General features: G+C 37.3%; 1 protein-coding gene across 29 annotated transcripts in view; it reads right to left on the reverse strand.

The window, feature by feature from the left end:
• SCEL (sciellin) overlaps window positions 1–20,788 on the reverse strand; it is a 297,545-nt gene that overhangs the window by 74,944 nt on the left and 201,813 nt on the right. For 26 of the 29 annotated variants that reach the window (XM_077855300.1, XM_077855316.1, XM_077855313.1 and 23 more), the window contains 8 exons: window positions 17,211–17,259; window positions 16,418–16,535; window positions 13,766–13,825; window positions 10,326–10,394; window positions 4,567–4,635; window positions 3,918–3,956; window positions 2,652–2,732; window positions 344–409 (listed from right to left, as the gene is read on the reverse strand). In XM_077855300.1, coding sequence (XP_077711426.1) covers window positions 344–409; window positions 2,652–2,732; window positions 3,918–3,956; window positions 4,567–4,635; window positions 10,326–10,394; window positions 13,766–13,825; window positions 16,418–16,535; window positions 17,211–17,241 — 533 coding nt within the window. In that variant the 5' untranslated portion in view covers window positions 17,242–17,259. The remainder of the gene's footprint in view (window positions 1–343; window positions 410–2,651; window positions 2,733–3,917; window positions 3,957–4,566; window positions 4,636–10,325; window positions 10,395–13,765; window positions 13,826–16,417; window positions 16,536–17,210; window positions 17,260–20,788) is intronic. The other 3 variants (XM_077855321.1, XM_077855319.1, XM_077855323.1) reach the window with 3 other exon arrangements.

Here is a 20,788-nt window from a genome sequence, read left to right on the forward strand (position 1 = left end):
CCCAGCCTGCAGAGGGAACCAACACTGCCAACACCTTGATCTTGGACTTCCAGCCTTTGGAGCTGTGAGAAACATTTTTATTAAGCCACCCAGTTTGTGGGACTTTGTTATGGCAGCTCTTAGCAAACTAATACAGCTAAGTATTCCTCGCACCTTGTAAGATTTCCTACCAGAGGCACTGATAGCCTGACCTCATTCCCACTGAGCCCAGTCTTGTTCAGCTCTCAGAATTCACAAGATCTCCTCTGATTTATTCCAAAGCCTCCACAATTACATATGGTCAATATCTGACGCATTCTTCCATTAAGTTACATAGCAATTACATCAGCCACCTTTCCCTTACCTTCTGTTTGCTCCCGTGCTTGGGATGGCACTGTAACCAGGAGGAGGTGGTGGAAACCAGGACTGTCTGTTAAGAAACAACATCAGTTATAAACGTGGTGCTTGAAAGACCTTATGCCACCCACATGTCTACCAGGAAAAGCTGAAAATAATTTGACAGTTAAAAGGCATTGAGACGACTTTTCAGTAAGCCCTGGGAATAAAATGAAAGCTTTCTTAAACTCAGTTGGAAGTAACTATACTGCAATCCAGGCTCTCTGCTCCTCAAGTAAGCTCCTTTCCCTGTTTTCTTGACACCAACATGTGGGTGTTTCTTTCAAAAGAAATATGAAGAGAATCTAGAAATTAATATTTGTTAAATCTAGCAAGTGGGTACATGGGTGTTTATCATAAACATACCTCTTTTTCTATTTTCTACATATCTGAGATATTTTATAATGAAAATCAATCTTATGTTCTACTCTGTATCTATAGTTTCTAAAAAGCTTTATGATAAAGTGAAAAACTCTGAAAGTAAGAATATTGAAAACATAAGTAAATGCCCAGTAATGCTAACCTCAATTATATGTACATATATGTATATATACAAACACATATATATCCAATTAGAAAAATGTCTTCACATTACCAGGACTTAATTTTAATTGATAAAGATAGCTTGAGGCTCTGTCAGAAAGACTTAGATATGGATCAAAGATGAAGATGTTTAGAGGAGAAGTGACATGTCAGAAGAAAGCCCAGAGAAGGAAAGGCTGGGATAAGGAGAGCTGGCTGTAAATTCATCAAGCAAGTCTATTCTCTGAGGCACTTCAGGACTGAGCTAAGATGAGATCAAAGCCAATTTCAACTTAATGTAAGTAGTCGATACTACTCATCGACAAAAGTAAGAGTCTTATTGCTCGCTTCAATGATCCTGACTTAGGCCTAACCTGTCAGAGGAAAGAGTTTTGAAGTGGGTAAGAGATATGAAATTTGGGTCCAAGAGAAAGGTGATTACATTTTTTGAGACTCTGCAGACACAACCAGAATTCTGACTGCAGGAGCATTTTGGCAATCAGCCAGCCCATCAACAAACACTGAGCACCTACCCAAACAAGGCACAGTCTTAGGTGCAGGCAAAGAGAATAAAAATATTTTGAATGCACTGAGGTTCATGAATGTTTGTTTTCCATTTGATTGTGATTCACTAGCACTGTGTTCTCTTCAACAAGCAAAAATTGCTTCGACCCTCACCTTCTGTCTCCGGAAAAATATTCTATCACCACAGGTCTAGCTACTTCTCTGTGCCTACTAAATAAACAGACATCTACGCAGGCAGAAGGTGGGAGGCCACCCAGGATGTCGGAGAAGGAAGCATGATCACACAAACATTGATGTCTCAGCATAGAGCCTTTGACTCTGTACTTGGAAGTAGGGTCAACCTAATCTACAGAATAGAGGAGGCAGCAACAATGCAGGCTGATTTCAGGAGTGTGGTGATATCTGGCCACTCCACAGTCATAATTATTTCAGGGTAAAGCATTCCTTGTAGTAGGACTCTACTAAGGGTGTTACCTGAAGTAGCTTACCCTTTGCTGAGCTCTGTCATTAAAAACATTACCTAGATATTCAAGACCTCAGGAAACCTGGAGAAAAGATTGCATATTTGTTTGTTTTTTAAGATTTTATTTATTTATTTATTTATTTATTCATTTATTTATTTATTTATTTATTTATTTATTTATTTATCAATCACATGAGCAGGAGGAGCGGCAGAGGGAAAAGAATCAACAATCAGACTCCATGCTGAGGACAGAGCTACGCGGGGCTCCATTTCACAACCCTGTGATCATGACCTGAGCCAAAATCAAAAATCAAGCATTTAGCGACTGAGCCATCCAGGCACCCCAAGACTGCATGCTTGAAAAGGAAATTAGGCAGAAAAGGACAAAGTTTGAGGACACCATGATCCAGTAGGCACTGGATCCCTGGAAAGAGAGAGGGGGGAGCAAGGATGAGAGACCAACTTCTGAATGCCATCTGAATGTCTTGGTGGATGAATTCATTCAGAAAATAATAAAAGAGGATGCCTGGGTGGTTCAGCAGTTGAGCATGCCTTCGGCTCAGGATGTAATCCCAGGGTCTGGGATCGAGTCCCACATTAGGCTCCTGAATGGAGCCTGCTTCTCCTCCCTCTGCCTATGTCTCTGCCTCTCTCTCTGTCTCTCATGAATAAATAAATAAAATATTTTTTTTAAATGAAAGAAATTAATAAAAGACAATCCTCTAGAGAATATCAGCAAGAAGCAGATGCAACAAGTCTATCATACCTCTTTTTCTTTACAGGAGTTGTAGCAGAAGTAGGAGCTGGGATGCTGGTGCTGTTTGCACTGAACAAACTTCCAGGTTGCCTGTTTAATCACAGCCACAAATTACATTCTTGAAACTTTTATGCTGTCCCACCTTTGAAAGATCTGATAATCTACTCATATTCCCGCCTGCTCTTTATTCACCACAAAAATGTTTCAGTTGACAACAGAAAATAAGTTCTTCTGTAGTTTATCCATTTTTATAAATAATCAAGCTTTCATCTGAATAACTAGAACTGAAGGAAGGAAGGAAATGATCCATTATATGACATTATGTGTCTGAAATCTGGACCAATGCATTCTGATGTGCTCTGGATTCATATTATATATTTAATCCTGTATATATTGTGACTAACAGAATTATATTGCTTTTTTTGCATTAAATGTATTATATTGTTGAAGAAAACATTTACAAACCACACCATTTCAAATCCTTATTTAGTATTTATTAATGTATAGAGATCTTCAAAAAAAAAAAAAAAAAGAAAAATAGAAGTGACCCTGGTCTGTTTTAACTACTGAGAGGTGCAGTCCAAGGTGAAAATTCCTTTCTGTGTAAATAAAAATTTAAAAACTAATTCTGTTTTCAAAAATCCACCTAGTTTGGCTGTCTATAATCACCAGTAGTATGTTTCAGAGAAAATGTACTTCATTGCTAGCAAACCTATAATTTCATGACTCAGTTGAATTGTAATGTGATGGGTATTTTGAAAGACAAGTGAAACATACAGGAAAAAAGAGTTAGTGGCCATAAAAAAGGGAAAAATAAAAGTCTGTAGGGGAAAAAAGTTAAAAATCAAATGGGTGATGGGTATTAAGGAGGGCACTTGTTATGATGAGCCCTGGGAGTTGTATGTAAGTGATGAATCACTAAATTCCACTCCTGAAACCAATATCATACTGTATCCTAACTGGATTTAAATGAAAAATTAGAGAAAGAAAGAAAGAAATAAAAAGAAAAAAGAAAAATAAAGAAAAGAATGACTTAAGTTTAGGTGTTTGGTGAGAGCAGAGGTTGGTAAACTTTTTCTGTTAAAATCCAGATAGTAAATATTTAAAGCTTCATGGACCATTTTCTTATTTCTACTAAACTCTGCCTAAGCAATAGGAGTGTGGCTTTATTATAACGAAATTTTGGCCTAGGGGCATATACCCTGGTTTTTCTTGAACATGTACAAAGAAATACACTTATTCTTAAAATGTAACTTCAGTTGGAAAAATACATACGTCTTTGCTGCTTCTGGTGATCTAAATGTGGATGTGTTTCTGGTAAAAAAAAAAAAAAGGCAAAAGTTTGAGCAGCAACAAAGAATGAACACTTGCATCAATTTGCAATTGTCCATGAATTTAGAGTTGTTATTTAAAGTTAGACATTATTTGAGAGAAAGAGAAAGAAAGCATCAGTATTTGAATAAATTTGATAAGGTGATTTCATGATCTTTTTGTCTTGGACTAGATTCTAAAGGAAATAATTTAATTTCATAAAATTCAATATCAAGTAAGCCCAACATTTTTATTTGTTAGGTTCAGTAATTTTCTTTAGCAATAAGAGTGTAAAATTGGCATTTATATGTATTCCATACTCTTGCCACCAGGATCACTTAAAACAAAAACATGAATGCGGTGAAAACAATGACCTGAAGCAATGAATTCTCAATTTTTAAGCAAGGCCACAAGGATTTTCTATTTCTCTAACTATGAAGAGAAATAAAGGTATTTACTCCAGAATTTTTGTGTTTAAAAAAATAGAAGAAAAAAAATAGAAGATAAGAATTTATAGAAAGATATCAAGTAGGACAGAAAAACTGTAAATAAATAAGTAATGCTTAGAAAAGCATTGTACTTGGGTCTTTCCCAAAGCAGCAGATACAGATACCTATTGGTTAGTCGGTTGTCCAAGGTATTGGTCTTATATGTTTTAGTGGCATCATTTCTGTCTGAGATCCTTTATAAAGAAACAAGACACAAGTTTGGATGAACATTTAGGTCATGGAAGTCCTTTGATCCCTCTTTCATGAAAGAATAACTTCACAATATAACCTTTTCCTGATAAAGAGATTTGTTTTTAGGTCTTACATTTTAGAATATTTTGCAATTTAAAAAAGCTTCTTGAGATAAAATCTATTTATGAGGCTATTTCAATACAGTTTGGGATTTTTAAAGTTTATGCTTTTCTACTGGCCTCTCTGATTTATTGAACATTTAACCCACTATTTTATATTCATTATTGTTTAATAATACAGTTGACCCTTGACTACGTGGATTTGAACTGCAGATTTTTTCGGTAAATATAGTATAGTATTGTAAATATATTTTCTCATCCTTATGATTCTCTTAATAACATTTTCTTTTTTCTATCTTACTTTATTATAAGAATTCAGTTATATATAACATACAAAATCCGTGTTAATCAGCTGTTTATGTTATCAATAAGGCTTCCGGTCAATAGTGGGCTATAGTAGTTAAGTTTTGGAGAGTCCAAAGTTATATGTGGATTTTTTATTGCACAGGGTTCAGCACCTGTGTTGCCAACTGTACATCCATCCAATGACACTACTTCCGAAGTCCGTAAAAGGCATCAACGAAAGGCGAGTCTTTTTAAAGACATTTTGTAGCATAGACAATGATATATGTTTGCCAAATTAATTTTATTTTCCTCCTGAGCACAGAGGGACACCACACTTCCCATTCTTCATTGCAATTAAGTTGGGACTGTGTGATTGAGTTCTAGAGTAAAAAATGTGGGCAGAAATGTTGTTTGCTACTTCCAGAACCATCATAAAACCTCTTGTGGGTTCCTCCATGCTCTTTCTTCCTCTTCCCACTATGGTTTTGTTGCCCATGGGTTGAAGATAGCAGCATCAAAACATGAATGTAGGGCCCTGAGTCACTTCATGGAGCTGAGACATGCCCTACTCTTCCAGGCTATCACACTGGACTCTAAAGAGAGCAGATAGTAATCTTCCATTGTGCTAAATAATAATGGATTCAGGGGTGAGAGAAGGACTTTGTTAAAAGAGTTACTCTACCCTGGCAAACTAGTTTACTTTGACTAATACATTTAATTAATAGCCTCTACTGATCATCAGAGGTTTTAATCCCTCAAATCTCAGATCTCTTCAAAGAGGTCACATCTAGAAAAGATGTATTTGTCCCTTGTGTCAGAAAAGATGAATTAGGAATCTCATGGTCTCCATGCTGATGGTGGACTCTCATAACTGCAGACATTCTTTCCTCACAGCAGATAGGAAGGTTCTTCCTAAGACATAGGGCTATCCTCTGGAGCATTCTGCAGGCTTGCACAGAACTAGGATGTAGCAAAATTAGGCTCAGCAAAACAAAAGGTCAGCAAAACTTTCTGTTGATCGGACACTATGGGTCTCCTATAACTGTTTCTAAATTTTTTACTTTACCATCAACTTTAGTACATAGCTTTATAGAAACTAATCTTGGAAAGATGGACACTCACTTTTCCTCACTCTAAAATAAAAATGAATGTGGGAAAAATACGACTTAACTGTCATAAGTTTAAAATGATTTCAATTCCTAATGTCATCTTGATATGTGTAACTAAAGTATTGGGTAGATAACCCTAATATATTAAAATGCTATGAGTCAACTCCAAACAAGTTTTTGTTTATAGTACATAATACCATAAATTGATAACTCTTGAATACAGAAAGGAAAGAAGATTGAAATCTTCCAGAGTTCCATATTCTCAAGAGACCATTCATAATACAGGCATTAACTTATACAGGTTCCTAGAATCCATGGATAAAAACTCACGTCTAAGGTGATCATCAGGCCATGGACTGTGACTATATTCCCTGTGCTAACTGCTACCAAGCCTCTGAGATGTTTATATTTAAAGGGCTCTAAAGGAAGAACCACTTCATGAGTACCATAAGTAAGAGGTCAGGTGACTCTGAATCTTAAATCTTCAATGTTCCTTGGAAATTCTACTCAGACTTTATAAGCTGTCTATGAGGCTCTAATATGAGATAAAAAATAATCTTGGGAAATCGCTACCATGGTTCTCTGAAACAACAATCTGTCTAAAACAAACAGAACATCAAACATTCTCAAGGTTTAAATAAAGGCAAGTGCTGATGTTGAAATAAATGAAGTTAATCAAAATTGTACAGTGTAAATCTATGTGGGCAATATCTACATGCAGATGTAATAATAAAAATAGCTACCTACTCTTTGCTGCTTATTGTATACATTCTCCTCTACTCTTTAAAATATCCTTACAAGGGAGGCATAATTATTTTCACTTTATAGATGAAAAAATGGAGACTCAGAGAAGGTGAGTGACTTTCTCTTGGACACCCAGCTAAGAAGTAGGGTACCTCCAAAGTCTTTCCAGTAGGACTCAATGTCATACAACTGATTCTGTAGTGTGATTGTTTCAACACCCATGTATTAGGTCAACCTGTCTTCCTGCACTATTCTTCACCTCCACTATCTTTTCTATGCCACCAGGGGGTCAGTCCATGAGTAATAATGGAGAGAACTCTAAACCACCATTCCAATACATATGTCAATTTCTTATTACTTAAAGAGATTAACTTTGTATTTCTCTTGAAAATTTAAGCTCCTGCTTAAATTGTGATATGAAATAAGTTGTTTTGATAAGTGTAAATCTTGGAGACAGGAAATACTCAAATATAGTCATTAGCAATATGATCAAAAGAACCAAAGAAAAAGTTACACTTCCAGAAGTGAACACTAGAGGTCACCACAACCTAGGTTTTACAAATTAGTGATTAAACCACCTTCAGGATCTGGGCCATATTGCAGGCCACATACATTAGTATTTTACTGTTTCTTTAGAACACTTCATACTTTTACCTGTATATATATATATATATACACATATATATATGTATATATATATATACATATACATATATTTTAAAGATAACTCCAAATATAAAGTCAGTACTTTTCTCATATCTATTTAAAAATAAATACATTATTGTGGGGCGACTAGCTGGCTCAGTTGGTGGAGCACACAGCTCTTCATCTCCAAGTTTGTGGGTTCAAGCCCCACATTTGATGTAGAGACTACTTAAAAATAAAAATAAAAAATAAAATGAATGCATTATTGAACTACATACACATGTGCATACCAGATATATTTTGGTGTTTTCCTTCTAAAATTATTTCCTATCTCACATTTGGAATGGCCAGAATTATGAAAGTCTGATTCCTGCTGATAGGACTTTCCTTTCTTTACTGATTCCTGAGTTCTCTCCCTCACATCTATTTCCACATTTAGAGAGATATGGCATACTGCTATGACTCAGGACTCCTGAGGAAGGAGCAGACCAAACTCGCCACTAAACCTCTTGTGTAAATAAAGCAGGTAATCTCTGGCCTCATTTTTGAGAGTATAAAATAAAGAACTTGGACTAGATTGGTGGTTCTGAATTTTGGGTGCACATTAGAATCATTTCATAAGCTTTAAAAATTTCTGAGTCCCATCTCAGTCTAACTAAATCAGAATTTTGAGAGTGAGAGGTGGGGGGGCCAAGTTATCAGTAAAGTTTAAAGGCTCTCTCTCTGATTCTAATTTGCAGCGAGGCTGAGAATGACTCAAATAGTTAGCCTGTGACGTCTGGTCTAGTTCATTGCTAATGTTCCAAAGCTCTGTCTTGACTGGCCTAATATAGACCTTCAGATACACAGCCTGCAAAGGCTTAGGTCCCCTACATATTTACCTATCTTGAGGCATAATTATCTCACTTTCAGATTAATTCCTAGAAATAGGGTTTCCGTCTTCACTTAACGGTGCGACGGGACAGCCCCCAAGACCAATGTGAATAGACAGTTATTTTGACTCCTCCCTCCACTCAGTGCTGTGAAGATGAGATCTTGTACATATACCTCTATGATCTCATTTTTTGAGGCTATTAATTACCAGAGAGAAGTTAATTCCTTAGGAATACCAGTGCAAATTAGCCTCTATTAAGGGAGACTGGCTTGAAAACCTATGAATAGTACAGAAGTATGTACATTGCCTACATGAATTAATACTGACAAATATTGAACATAGAATCTATTAGATACGATAAATTTTAGCATATATGCTTAAAATTCAGCTGTTGGCATTGTATACAATACCAGCATATCTTTACCTAGAGCAAGTGACCTCAAATGCCAATGGCCTCAGGTGTCCATTGTCTAGACTCCAACTAAAAATGTTAATTTTGCTCTTTATGTATACTTACTAAGCATCTCTACCAAATATAAGATAAAATGTGATGTGGAGGTTTTACACTTTAATCTAAATAAACATTTCTCGGGGCATCTGGGTGGCTTAGTCAGTTAAGCATCTGACTCTTGATTTCAGCTCAAGTCCTTTCTTATTTTTTCCTTCTCTAATTGATTCATTTACTCAGCATAATACACTCCAGTTCCATCCACTTTGAAGAAAATGGTGGGTGTTTGTCATTTCTTTTTTTTTTCTAGCTTAAATGTTTTTTTGTTTTTTTTAATAATAAATTTATTTTTTATTGGTGTTCAATTTGCCAACATACAGAATAATACCCAGTGCTCATCCCGTCAAGCGCCCCCCTCAGTGCCCACCACCCAGTCACCGCTACCCCCCGCCCTTCCCCTTCCACCACCCCTAGTTCGTTTCCCAGAGTTAGGAGTCTTCCATGTTCTGTCTCCTTTTCTAATATTTCCTACCCATTTCTTCTCCCTTCCCCTCTATTCCCTTTCACTATTGTTTATATTCCCCAAATGAATGAAACCATATAATGTTTGTCCTTCTCCAATTGACTTATTTCACTCAGCATAATACCCTCCAGTTCCATCCACGTTGAAGCAAATGGTGGGTATTTGTCATTTCTAATGGCTGAGTAATATTCTATTGTATACATAGACCACATCTTCTTTATCCATTCATCTTTCGATGGACACCGAGGCTCCTTCCACAGTTTGGTTATCAGCTCAAGTCTTGACCTCAGGGTTATGAGTTCAAGCCTTGCACTGGGCTCCATGCTAAGTATGGAGCCTAATTTTTAAAAATATAGACATTTCTCAGTTTTCTCCATAAAGATGAGCCCTCTTCCTCTGTGTAGGAATGAACTGACAATAGGCCATATGGTGACTGTAGTGCCACCCACAAGAGTAGTTTCACTTTCTAAAGTAAAGAGTCTTTATACTACAGTAGATTAAAACTATTTTTTTTATTAAAACTATTTTATTATTAAAATGTATAGTTTCTCCATAAAAACAGAAACTGCCATTTTTCCACCATTGGGATGGAAAGACCAAAAGTTAGAATAAGAACTCACTACTCATATTCACAAAAATAACTAGACTCTCCATTTTAAACTGAACAGATTCTGTGTAGTGTCCATCTTACTTATACTCAAACCAGTTTCTTCAGAATTGTCCTTATCAATCTCCTATTAGCAGGATTTTAGAAAAATAGCATGTTGAGTCAAGATTTTGAGGAAGATAATTAAATCTGAATAGCCTTCTGTTCTTGGGGATAAAATATCATGGTTCAAAACTTACTTTGGTGAACATTTAAATACCTCACGCTTACTAAATCATATACATGGGGGATTTCATATACATTTTGCTTTCTGCTTACATGGTTCAAAAATACCTTACCTGTCTAAAGTGTCATCAGATCTATACCGACTAATCGTAGCCTTTGGCTCATCTCTCTCATTTGCTTTCCTGTAGCAAGAAATAATTACAGAAAGATCAAATAAATTACAAAAAAAAAATGTTTTTAACATCTATCATGCCTTTGGTAAAATTTTTGCCTATTTAGGTAGGAGATGTACATGCTACCATGGTAAGACAGATTTGGAGCATCTAAATATTCCAAAGTTTTAACTTGGATAGGATAAATTATGTCACACCCAATTACCCATGCTAATATAGGAATTCTTCTCTAGGTCCAATTATTTCTAACTACGATGTAACATATTCAAATTGGGGATAAATATAGGCAAAACAAACAACATGGCATGCAAAGTGGTTAATAACTAATATATACTCTTCTCAAGACTGTTGACTTTTACATCATAGGAACTCAATCCCTTAAAATCAGCTTTGTTTTGTTTGCAGAATTTTAGTAGCACCATTAGGCAGCTCAACAGGCTGAATACAAATAGCTTTATTTAAAGTTCAGCACCGTGGACAGGGTTGAAAAAGAACTTTCTACTGAAGGGAGAAGGAAGGAAAGAGGAAAAGCTAGAAAGAGATGAAGAGAGTGAGAGAAGAGAGAAAGGATAGATGTAGGGAGGAGAGGAGAAGAAGGAGGAATAAGGAGAAGTGGGGAGAAGAGAGACAGAAGGCAAAGAAAGTTGAGGAAGACAAGTAAGCAGAACAAAGGGGAGAAGGAAGAAAAGAAAGGATAGGAAGCTTACTAGTAGAAATCAAGATCATCAAAGCAAATGGGAATATCTTGATCAGAGAGATCAATCAGTGAAAACAGGCCGTTTAATGCCTTATAGAACCTTGTGATACAGGAAAAGCAAGCTCTTTGATGAATTACACCATGATTTACTCTGTTTGCATTTCAAAGCATCATTCGAAGCTGACAGATCAAAGATACTGAATCTGAAAAAATACTAATACAGTATATGCACTTAAAATTTAATTTTTAACTTGATAGAGTGTACTTTTATTAAGCAAATATTTGAAGGTAAACAATATACAATTTATTGTGCTGATGACTATGAGGAAGTCAAGAACAAAAAACTATGGACTCTACTCCCACAGAGCCAGGGAGACAAATTAGATATGTACACCCAAAGGTAGAAAGTGGCCATTGTCATAAAAGAAGTTCAAGTAAAGTGCAAGGAAGTTCTAAGGTGAGAAAGTTTATTTCTAGGTAAAAGAATCAAAGAGGGCTTTATGGATAAGGTATGGTTTGAGCTGGGCCTTGGAGGACAAATAGATGTGAACATTTTCAAATGGAATCAGAGGAAACTGTCCATTCATGCAAGATAAAAGTAAATAAAATTGCCTAATGCAATTCCCTAAGTTTTAAACGAACCTCAGAAGGAAATCATGGTATATAGTCCATCATTGTGTTTAATACATGAATGCAAACAGGCACTATGGGCCATCTGACTCCCATCTGTAAAACAGCCCCTTCTCAGCATCATTTTATGTCCCATTAGCTGGCTTTATTCTTCCTAGTACTTAAGGCAATACAACATATTAGACTGTGTTTATTTATTTTCAGTCTCTCTCCTCTTCCATCTTCACTCAGGATGCAGGTTCTATGGAAGCAGGGACTTTGTTTTGTTCCCAGACCTCAGACCACTATCTGGTTCACAATAGGCATCTTTGCAAGTATTTGTGCTACCAGGCTTGTTTGTCATGTTTAAACAATCTGGCAGAAGCACACAGCAAAATTTCTTAGTTCGTGCATACTATGAAACTGTTATCTAATAATATATTGTTTATCTTCTCTTTCCTTTATTTTCAGTTTCTGCTCACATGGAGCTTTTTGCACACATTGCCACTTCTGCTGGAAGCACTTCTGTCCTGCCTCATGCCGACCAGCCACCCTTCCCTACTCAGAACCACCTCCTTATCCTTTGAATAGCAGCATCAACACCAAAGACCACATTCTGGGTGACATCTCTGATTAATTTGGGCAGAGTTAGGCCATCTCCTCTATTCCCATGGCACTATCACACAGTTCTACAATAGCACTTCCATGGTAAATTTTAGCATTATAGTCTATGGATCCTTATTTTTCCAGAATGGAAGGTCTCCCTAAGATCAAGAGTGGTACCTTAATGCATCTTTGTATTCCTAGCACCTACTACTATGGCAACACATAGTATATGTTCCAAAATGGTGTTAAGCATCCACTAAAGTGGGTACAGACTCTGTGAAAGGGCAGAAAAGGAACAAGAAGGCATCCATTTGAGCAAGCACAAGAAGAAAAATCATCTGCACTACCCTTCTAGGAACATGTATTTTGAGACACTAGTTAAGTGTCAAGGGGAAAACATCTCAGGCTCACATTTCTTACGAAAGATAAAAGTTCAATGTATTATGTTAGTCAGTACATGGAGGGGAGTTAGCTAGTATAATGGAGGAAGCAATTTCCACTGGTAGCTAGACTGAAATGATCAGACTCCCTTTGTTTGGCAAGATGAGAGCCAACTGAGATCAAGGCTGTAATCTCTGAAATCATGAAAACCAAGAAGAGGGCAAAGGTAGTCACAGAACAATCAATCCGATGAACTACGGCTGTGAACCAGAAAACCAAATAGCTACTTTGTGTATAGCGTTCTAAGCTCAGTACCCTTAGAACAGGTCAAAATCATGAATAGGTTTAAAAGGGTTTAAAAAAATTCATAAGTAAAAGTTTCTAAAATATTCAAGTTGTCTACTTAATTTTTAAAAGTCCACACCGTGACAGACAATCACACTCCTTTACTAAATACATTGTGGTGACAGAGACAGGTTACTGGACCAGATAAAACTTGTGTCTGATAAATACTTAGGTTCCTCTGATGGGTGTGGTTGTTTGTATGTGTGTAACACGAATCTGCTTTAACAAGAGTATTATCTACTAATTTTATCAATCTTAGATCATTTTCATTATTGTGATTACAAGTCTTGTCTGAATTTTTCTTCTGATTCGCCTGTCAGTCTTTTTGCCACTCCGTATTATTTAATGGTTTTCCACAAGCCTAGGAGTTTCTAAAAAAGAAGCGTACTGCCCATAAAGCAAGTGAACTCTGGGGCTGTTATTTCTGTATTTTAGGGTTCCTTTTCCTAAGGTTCTGAGATATCTTATCTGGTCACATTTCTGTGGCCTCCCTTTTTTTTCCATCAAGAGGGCCGCCTCCATACATTGGTTATTCTATACCTCCAGACTGTGGTTCTGGAAGCATGGAGTTGGAGAAGCACAGACTTTGCTCTGTGGAAACTCCTGATGATATCACAAAGTCTTCCAGAATGCCAGGGAAAGCCTGAGGCTAGCCACAAATATTCAGCCTGACTTGAACAAGTCTCTCAAAACTATTGTCTTTGTGTTTCTGCTAATGATGCAACTTGTCTGAAACACCCACCTGTCCAAGGCATCATGGGAGTTGTGTCGGTTGAGCACCACCCTACCATAATTTTCATCTCTGTAAAGAAAGAACAAAACTAAGTCACATGGAAAGTTACCACAGTATTTGGTAAGCACTAAATAAGGGAGATAGGGGAAAGCACTAAATAAGGGAGCTAGGGGAAAGAGCTCATGATTTAGAATAAGGTTAATTCATTTTATTTCACACATAAGAACATAAGTATGCATTTATTCTTCCCAGTCTCCCCTTGAAAGACTGTGTGAAAAGAAACAAGTTTGTCAGTACAAATGACGATTATTCTCATTTATCCCATGAGATTTCCATATGATTCAACAAAGGAATGAGTGGGGTTTTTTTTCTATCAGAGTATGGAACATGTGGACATCTACTTTGTGCACATTACAAGAGTCCTTTTCTGCAGGAGGGCAAAAGCTTTCTACAAACATGTCTTGAATTTAATTAATTCCTTTATACTTAGACATTTTTTCATTTGATGGACTTGATAGTTTTCCTTGATAAAAAGCAGGAAAATAAGTACCAATATTTGTGGTTAAGGAGGTGGATCATTCGCAGGAGCGTTAGCTCATTTTTGAACCATGACGCCTGTTTGGTCCTTAAAATAATCCTATGAATTAGGCAAGGAAGACCCTGTCATACCAAATTCACAGAAGAAGAAATTTATCGGAGATTTTGTGGTTTTCCTAAGACCAAAAGATTAGTTAGTGATGGGAATAGATCTAAGACCCAGATCTTTTTATCTCAAACCTTTGCTTTTCCTTCATACATAACAATTTATACATACATAGACCTTCATATATAAAATCTCAAACCATGTCTTTCTTGCCTTGTACAGCAGACCTGAAAGCGCAGGCAATTTTAGGAAATGTTAAAACATGTAGTAGGGCTTTTGGCCTTGAACCAAGGCAGAAGAGTAAATATCTGAACCTTTTTTATGTCAACCCAACCAAACCTGAAATACCGCATTGCTTCTGGCTCTGTTCCCCTAACATTACTCAACCCTCTAGAACTATTTATAATAAATCTATACAAGAAACTGTGGTAGATAATTAAAAAGAAAGATGAACAGTGAAACTGAAACAATTCCAGCAAATTTATATCCTCAAAAATCCCAAGAGGACTTTTCCATCTCTCTTGATATCCCTTCCCTAAACTTGTGAGAGAGTAGCAGACACCAGACACATTCTGACCTAAAGAAGAATTATAACACACAGGCCAGAACTGGGCCAGCATGAATGGGGGAAGCATCAGAGCCCATTTCTCCTTCACTCAGTAGCTGTCATGCCATCCAAGCTGTCCTCCCTGGGCCTTTATAAAGCAGGTATGCCAGGCATAAAACCATCATTCTTATCCCTTATGATTTGTCCTAGACAACTCTATCTATACCCATCTGTGCACACATTTACAACACAGAATTTATGATTCACATTTGACATCATTCTACCACTATGGAAAAATAGAAGTGCCATATTAGGCTCTGACAGAAGTAGTAAGTGTTTGTTACTAAAGAATGTGATCATTCCCCAAGAATGTTAACTCCAGAACCCAATGTAAGTCTCTAAATACTCCTATATGTCCTTAAAATAATAATATTTAATAACATAAATTAATAGACATCTTTATTTAACAATTACAGTATGTTCCTCAAATAACTGTATATGGGCAGTTTAGTAGAAAGTTTAGAGTATCCTATAATGCAGAGCTTCTCATTGTCAATGCTATGACACTGTGGGCTTGATGATTTTGTGTTGTGGGGAGTGCCCTGTGCATTGTAAGATGTTTAGCAGCATCCATGGCCTCTACCAACTAGATGTAAGAAGTATTCCCCAGTTTTATATTGAAAGTATTCCCCAGTTTTTAATTGAAAAAGTCTCCAGATCTTACCAAACATCCCCTGAGGATAAAACTGTTCCTGAATGAGAACCATTGGTGTAATAGAAAGACAATGGGTCATCTTAAAATCTTAACTCCATCTCTTAATAGCTCTGTGGACTGGACAAGCTACTCAACCTTTCTGAGCCTCAAATCCCTCTTCTATAAAATAGAGGATGTAATACCTACCTTGTGTAATTTGTGAGACCTAAAGATGTTTGATATGTAAAGTATGTACTTACACATAAGAGGGAATAAAATAACATACACATATGTACAAATGTAATTTGTAATAAATATATCTGGGCTGGACAAATGTCTATTGTAAATCTATGTTGGCAATGAGGCAATATGCCTGCAGTTGTAGTTTTCAGATCTATAACACAGAGCTAGTAGAAGCAATGCTCAAAACAGACAAAACTTTCTTGTTGATAAATGTTTTTTCCCTTGCAAAATAATAACACATGTACCACCTACTAATACCTGAATATACATGACCAATGGGACTAAAATGAGTTGAGAATGTATTGATCTTACTTGCATATACAGAGATTTTAGATAAATTATTATTAAATTTGTAAATTAGGAATCATACTATTATTTGTTTGTTTCAACTGACATGATTAACATGCATCAGGAGTCTCCCTACCTTGGATTAAATATTACCTCTTGGGAAACTTGTTTTTCAGATAGCTACTAGCTTCCCAGTTAGAAAATGGCTGTCTCGTCCACCCACCCACCCTCTCGATACCCTCTTACTTTTCTTCTTCAGGACGTTTCTTTATCCAGCTGTTGTCCTGTAAGAAAGTCCTTCTTTTGTTCACCTCATGAAAACCCTGTTGTCTCAGTGTGGTCCCCTGAGTGGTACTCTTTATACCTATCAACAGAAAAAATAAAAAACTAAGAGATGCAATTGCATGGGGTTAGGTGTGAGTTTGTTAACCTAGATGTCTTGAGAAGCACATCTCAACTGGCCAGCATCAATCCTCTAGGCTGACAAGGCCAGTACTGTTTTAAAGTTGGATGCGTTGGTAAGAAAGAACAAATCCCATATCACATCATCAAAGATAACATACAAAACTGCTCAGGTGCCAAGTGAAACTACCAGTGTGCTTCATGAAGTCCCATGTGGCACCCAGGAATATAGAAACACACGCATGGGATAAAACAAGCCAGGGTTTGGTGGGTTGGCAATTTTATTCAAAAAGAAGTATACACAAGACTGTTTTACAAGTACTTAGTAAATGATAGTCAAGAAGTCCTGGTGCTTCTGACTATATATAACTGGATTCATTAATCTCAGGGGAGTCAGAAACATGGAATGTCCCACACACAAAAGAACATTTTTATTGATTTTTTTTTAATTTGAATTGCAATTACATGAGTAAAAGCTATAGCACTCTTACTTTTTCCTTAAGCCTAACTTTGGAATGTTAATTAGATTAGACTGTTGCTTCTAAGCATTCCACTCTATATAAAAGAATTAAGAGTTAAGCGTTGTTTTTCTCAGATTTTTAAGTTTTCTGAGTAAGGAAAATATTATCTACATTACCATTTCCTGTGGGAGAGGTAAAATTGGACATGCTGCCTCCAGAAAGGATCTAAAAGAAAAATAAGGAAAAATAAGGAGGGGGAAAAACAGCAATGACTCTAAGAATCTACAAGGAACTCTTTCACTGGTAACGAAACACATTTTTAAAGGACATTAAGAAAATCACATGATCTGTTACAATGAATACATGATATAAAGTGCCCCTTAAGAACCTAAGAGTTCATCTATTCCAACATATTTATTTTACAGATGCAGAAATTGAGGCCAAGAGCAGTTAATGTCTCCTATATTATATAACAAACAATTGGCTGAATGAGACCATCAATTAACTCATTTATTCAATCAATAAATGTGCATTGAGTGCTTATAGTATGCTTGGCGCTAAGCCAGGAGTCAGAGACAAAAAGATGAGTAAGAGAAATGTCTGGTCAGGTCAATAAGGAAATTGAGACGTAGAATTCACGGCACAATATGCAGGGTGCCCTGAAGGGAAGTGGCCCCTTGGGGAAGCCAAAGTGAACTCAGGACTGCATTATGACTTTGTGAATCCTAGACACTTTTGCTTTCATAGGCGTCTTCCTTCACACAGGCAGGCACAGACATACACACACATGCCCACACAGTTAAAAATCATATTTTTTTATCGTTAGTATAAAGATGAAAAATAATCCAGGCTGGCTTAATTAGCATACATTCGTTATTATTATAATATTCATTTTTTTCTTCTGTTGTTAAAAGGAATTAAAATTAGAAACTTTTTGTAGGCCCCTAAAGCTATCATTGGCCCTAGGCACTGTTTTCTTTGTTTAATGGTTAAATTAACCCTGGGCTTCCCTGAATGTGGGATTTTCAGTTTTAAAACTGAAAACGTCCTGGGCAAATGGGGATGACTGACTTCCTATGTGGGGTATTATATTTTTTGCAGAATCCATCCAACTATAAATATATGAAATGATGGCGGGACATTAGATCTCAAGAAGCAAGTTGTAGGCCCAGCTTTATTCATTCAAAGTTCTGTGACTAAGGGGAGCTTAGGTGGCTCAGTAGGTTAAGTGTCTGCCTTTGGCTCACGTCATGATCCTGGGGTCCTGGGATCAAGACCCCGAGTAGGCCTCCCTGCTCAGAGGGTAGTCTGTTTCTCTCTCTTCCTCTGTCCCTCCTCCATGCTGGTGTGCATGCTCTCTCTCTCAATAAATAAATAAATACATAAAATCTTTAAGAAAAGATTCTGTAATTGAACCACATAAATTCCTTATAAAATGCACTAATGAAACCGGCCATCACAGGTTTGTGATAATTAAATGAAAAATGTACACAAACATTACTCATTAAACTATAAATGCTATTGCAAATTAAAACCATACTACTGGGCAGCTGTTCATAGGTATGATTCAGGGATTCTAAAAGACCCTGTCTCTCACCCTCTGATGCAAAGCATCTCCTGCAATAACTTGCCATAGGACCTGAAGTGGTAAAGACACATTCCTTTAGATTATGTCATCATTTTCTTGGGGTCTTCTTTTAGAATGTCCATACCCTCACCCTAGAAGTAGGTGAGAAATGGAATGTATTGGACCTACAGCCAATGGCTGAATGACCCAGGGCAAAAGGTAGTGCCAATTCTGCAGGTGATTGATGCTTCAGAGCTCACTATGAGATCAAGCCCTGTAGCTAGATTGAGAGAGCATATCCTTGCTCAGCCTCTGCCCCTGCCTCCACTTCCTGCTGCCTTTCTTCTTTCTCCTGAGAGCTTACCCTCAAGAAGTCATAGGCACCCAAATTCCTCTCAGGTACTGATTCTAGGAATCCAACCTATGACTAACTACCAATGTAATCAATCAGGGCATTATCTTCACAGAGATCAACAGCTATTCATATCACTAATAGCTGAGAGTCTGAAGGTCTTAGTGAAATTAGAAATATTTGCATTTAAAGGATGCTGTTTACTGAATGCTACCTTATGTGAGTTCAGTTACCTCATATATCAAAAGAGGTGAAATAGTTGTTTTGAAGATCAAATTAGATGACATATGTAAAGTGTCTAATTATTGCCCAGCATACAGTTAAAAAAAAAAAAGATTTTATTTATTTGAAAGAGAGAAAGCAAGAGATAGAATATAAGGGGGGAGAAGCAGACCCCTGCTGAGCAGGGAGCCCAATGAGGGGTTCAATCCCAGGAGTCTGGAATCATGACCTAAGCCAAAGGCAGACATTTAACCAACTGAGCCACACAGGCGATCCATGAAAGTGGTCAGTTTTTAATCTTATGCCTCTATCATCTTGGAAAGCAGAGAACAAAGATACAAAGTAGGTGTGTTTGGGTGTGGGAAGAGGATGCAACAGCCTTGACTTTGGGACACTGGGTATGCAGGGAGTGTGGGCAGCCTCTGGCTGGCAGTATTTGAAGGTCACTAAAATTTGGCAGAAAGGGGTGGAAAAGAGGCCTGTGAAGACAAACTTCAATCTCAACTACTTATTTATTTCACCTCAGTCTGGCTCTTGGCTAACCTTCCCCTGTTTCTCAATGGGTTCTGATAAATACTCTTCCTGAGCTGGTAAAGACCTAGAGAGTTCGATCTGGTTGAATTGAGATTCTCCAATGGGCAAAGCTGAAATGTATACTTGATGATACATTTGCAAAGACCGTACATTACACGTAAGACACAGGGCAAGGTAAATGGAGAAAAGGCACTTTATAGTAGTCTGTCTGTCTATTTCTTCCAAAAGACTGAGTGTCCTTGGGCAAGACCTAGCCTTTCCCTTCTTTATTTCCCATGCCTGGGGCAGAGTAGTTGCTACTTAGGTGCTTACTATAGGCTGAATATGTCTCCCCCAAGGTTCATATGGAGAAGCCCCATACCCAGTACCTCAAAGGTATGACTGGATTTGGAGACAGAGCCTTTGAAGACATGATTAAGTTAAAATGAGGCCATTAGGTGGGTCCTAATCCAACCTATCTGGTGACCTTATAAGAGGAGGAATTTTGAGCACACAAAGAGACACCAGGGATGCAGGTACACAGAGAAAAGACCATGTGAGGACACAGAAAGTGGCCTTCTGCAAGCCAAGGAGAGAGGTCATAGGAGAAAGCAAACTTGATCCCATCTTGACCTTGGACCTGAGCCTCGAGAACTATGAAACAATAAATTCGGGCTGTTTAAGTCAACTGGTATGCAGTATTTTGTTATGGCAGTCCTAGCAAATAAATGAGTACTTATGGGAAGTACTGGGATGTATTGAACTTGGAGACACAAGCCTTCCTGGTGTGCAGCTTGCCACTTGCCACTTACGGGAAAAATGATTTAAATATCTCTATAATAGTTATGTCATTCAAAGGGCTTCATCTCTGACCTGTGTCCTTTGTGCCTTCAATTTTCCTACTGCACAGGGTCACTACTAATGGCAATAGCACCTGCTCTGAGATGGGGTGCCTCACAGCCATGGTCTCGTTCTCATCCTACACTCTGTGAGGTAGCTATTATTGCCTCCATTTCCCAAACAAGACACCTGAATATCAGGGAGAGTATGTGCCATACATAGGGTAGGAAGAAATAGAATCTACCTTCCAAACCAAAGCC

The sequence above is a fragment of the Canis aureus genome, chromosome 17 (assembly GCF_053574225.1).
Source record: "Canis aureus isolate CA01 chromosome 17, VMU_Caureus_v.1.0, whole genome shotgun sequence".
Taxonomy (NCBI): Eukaryota; Metazoa; Chordata; class Mammalia; order Carnivora; family Canidae; genus Canis; species Canis aureus.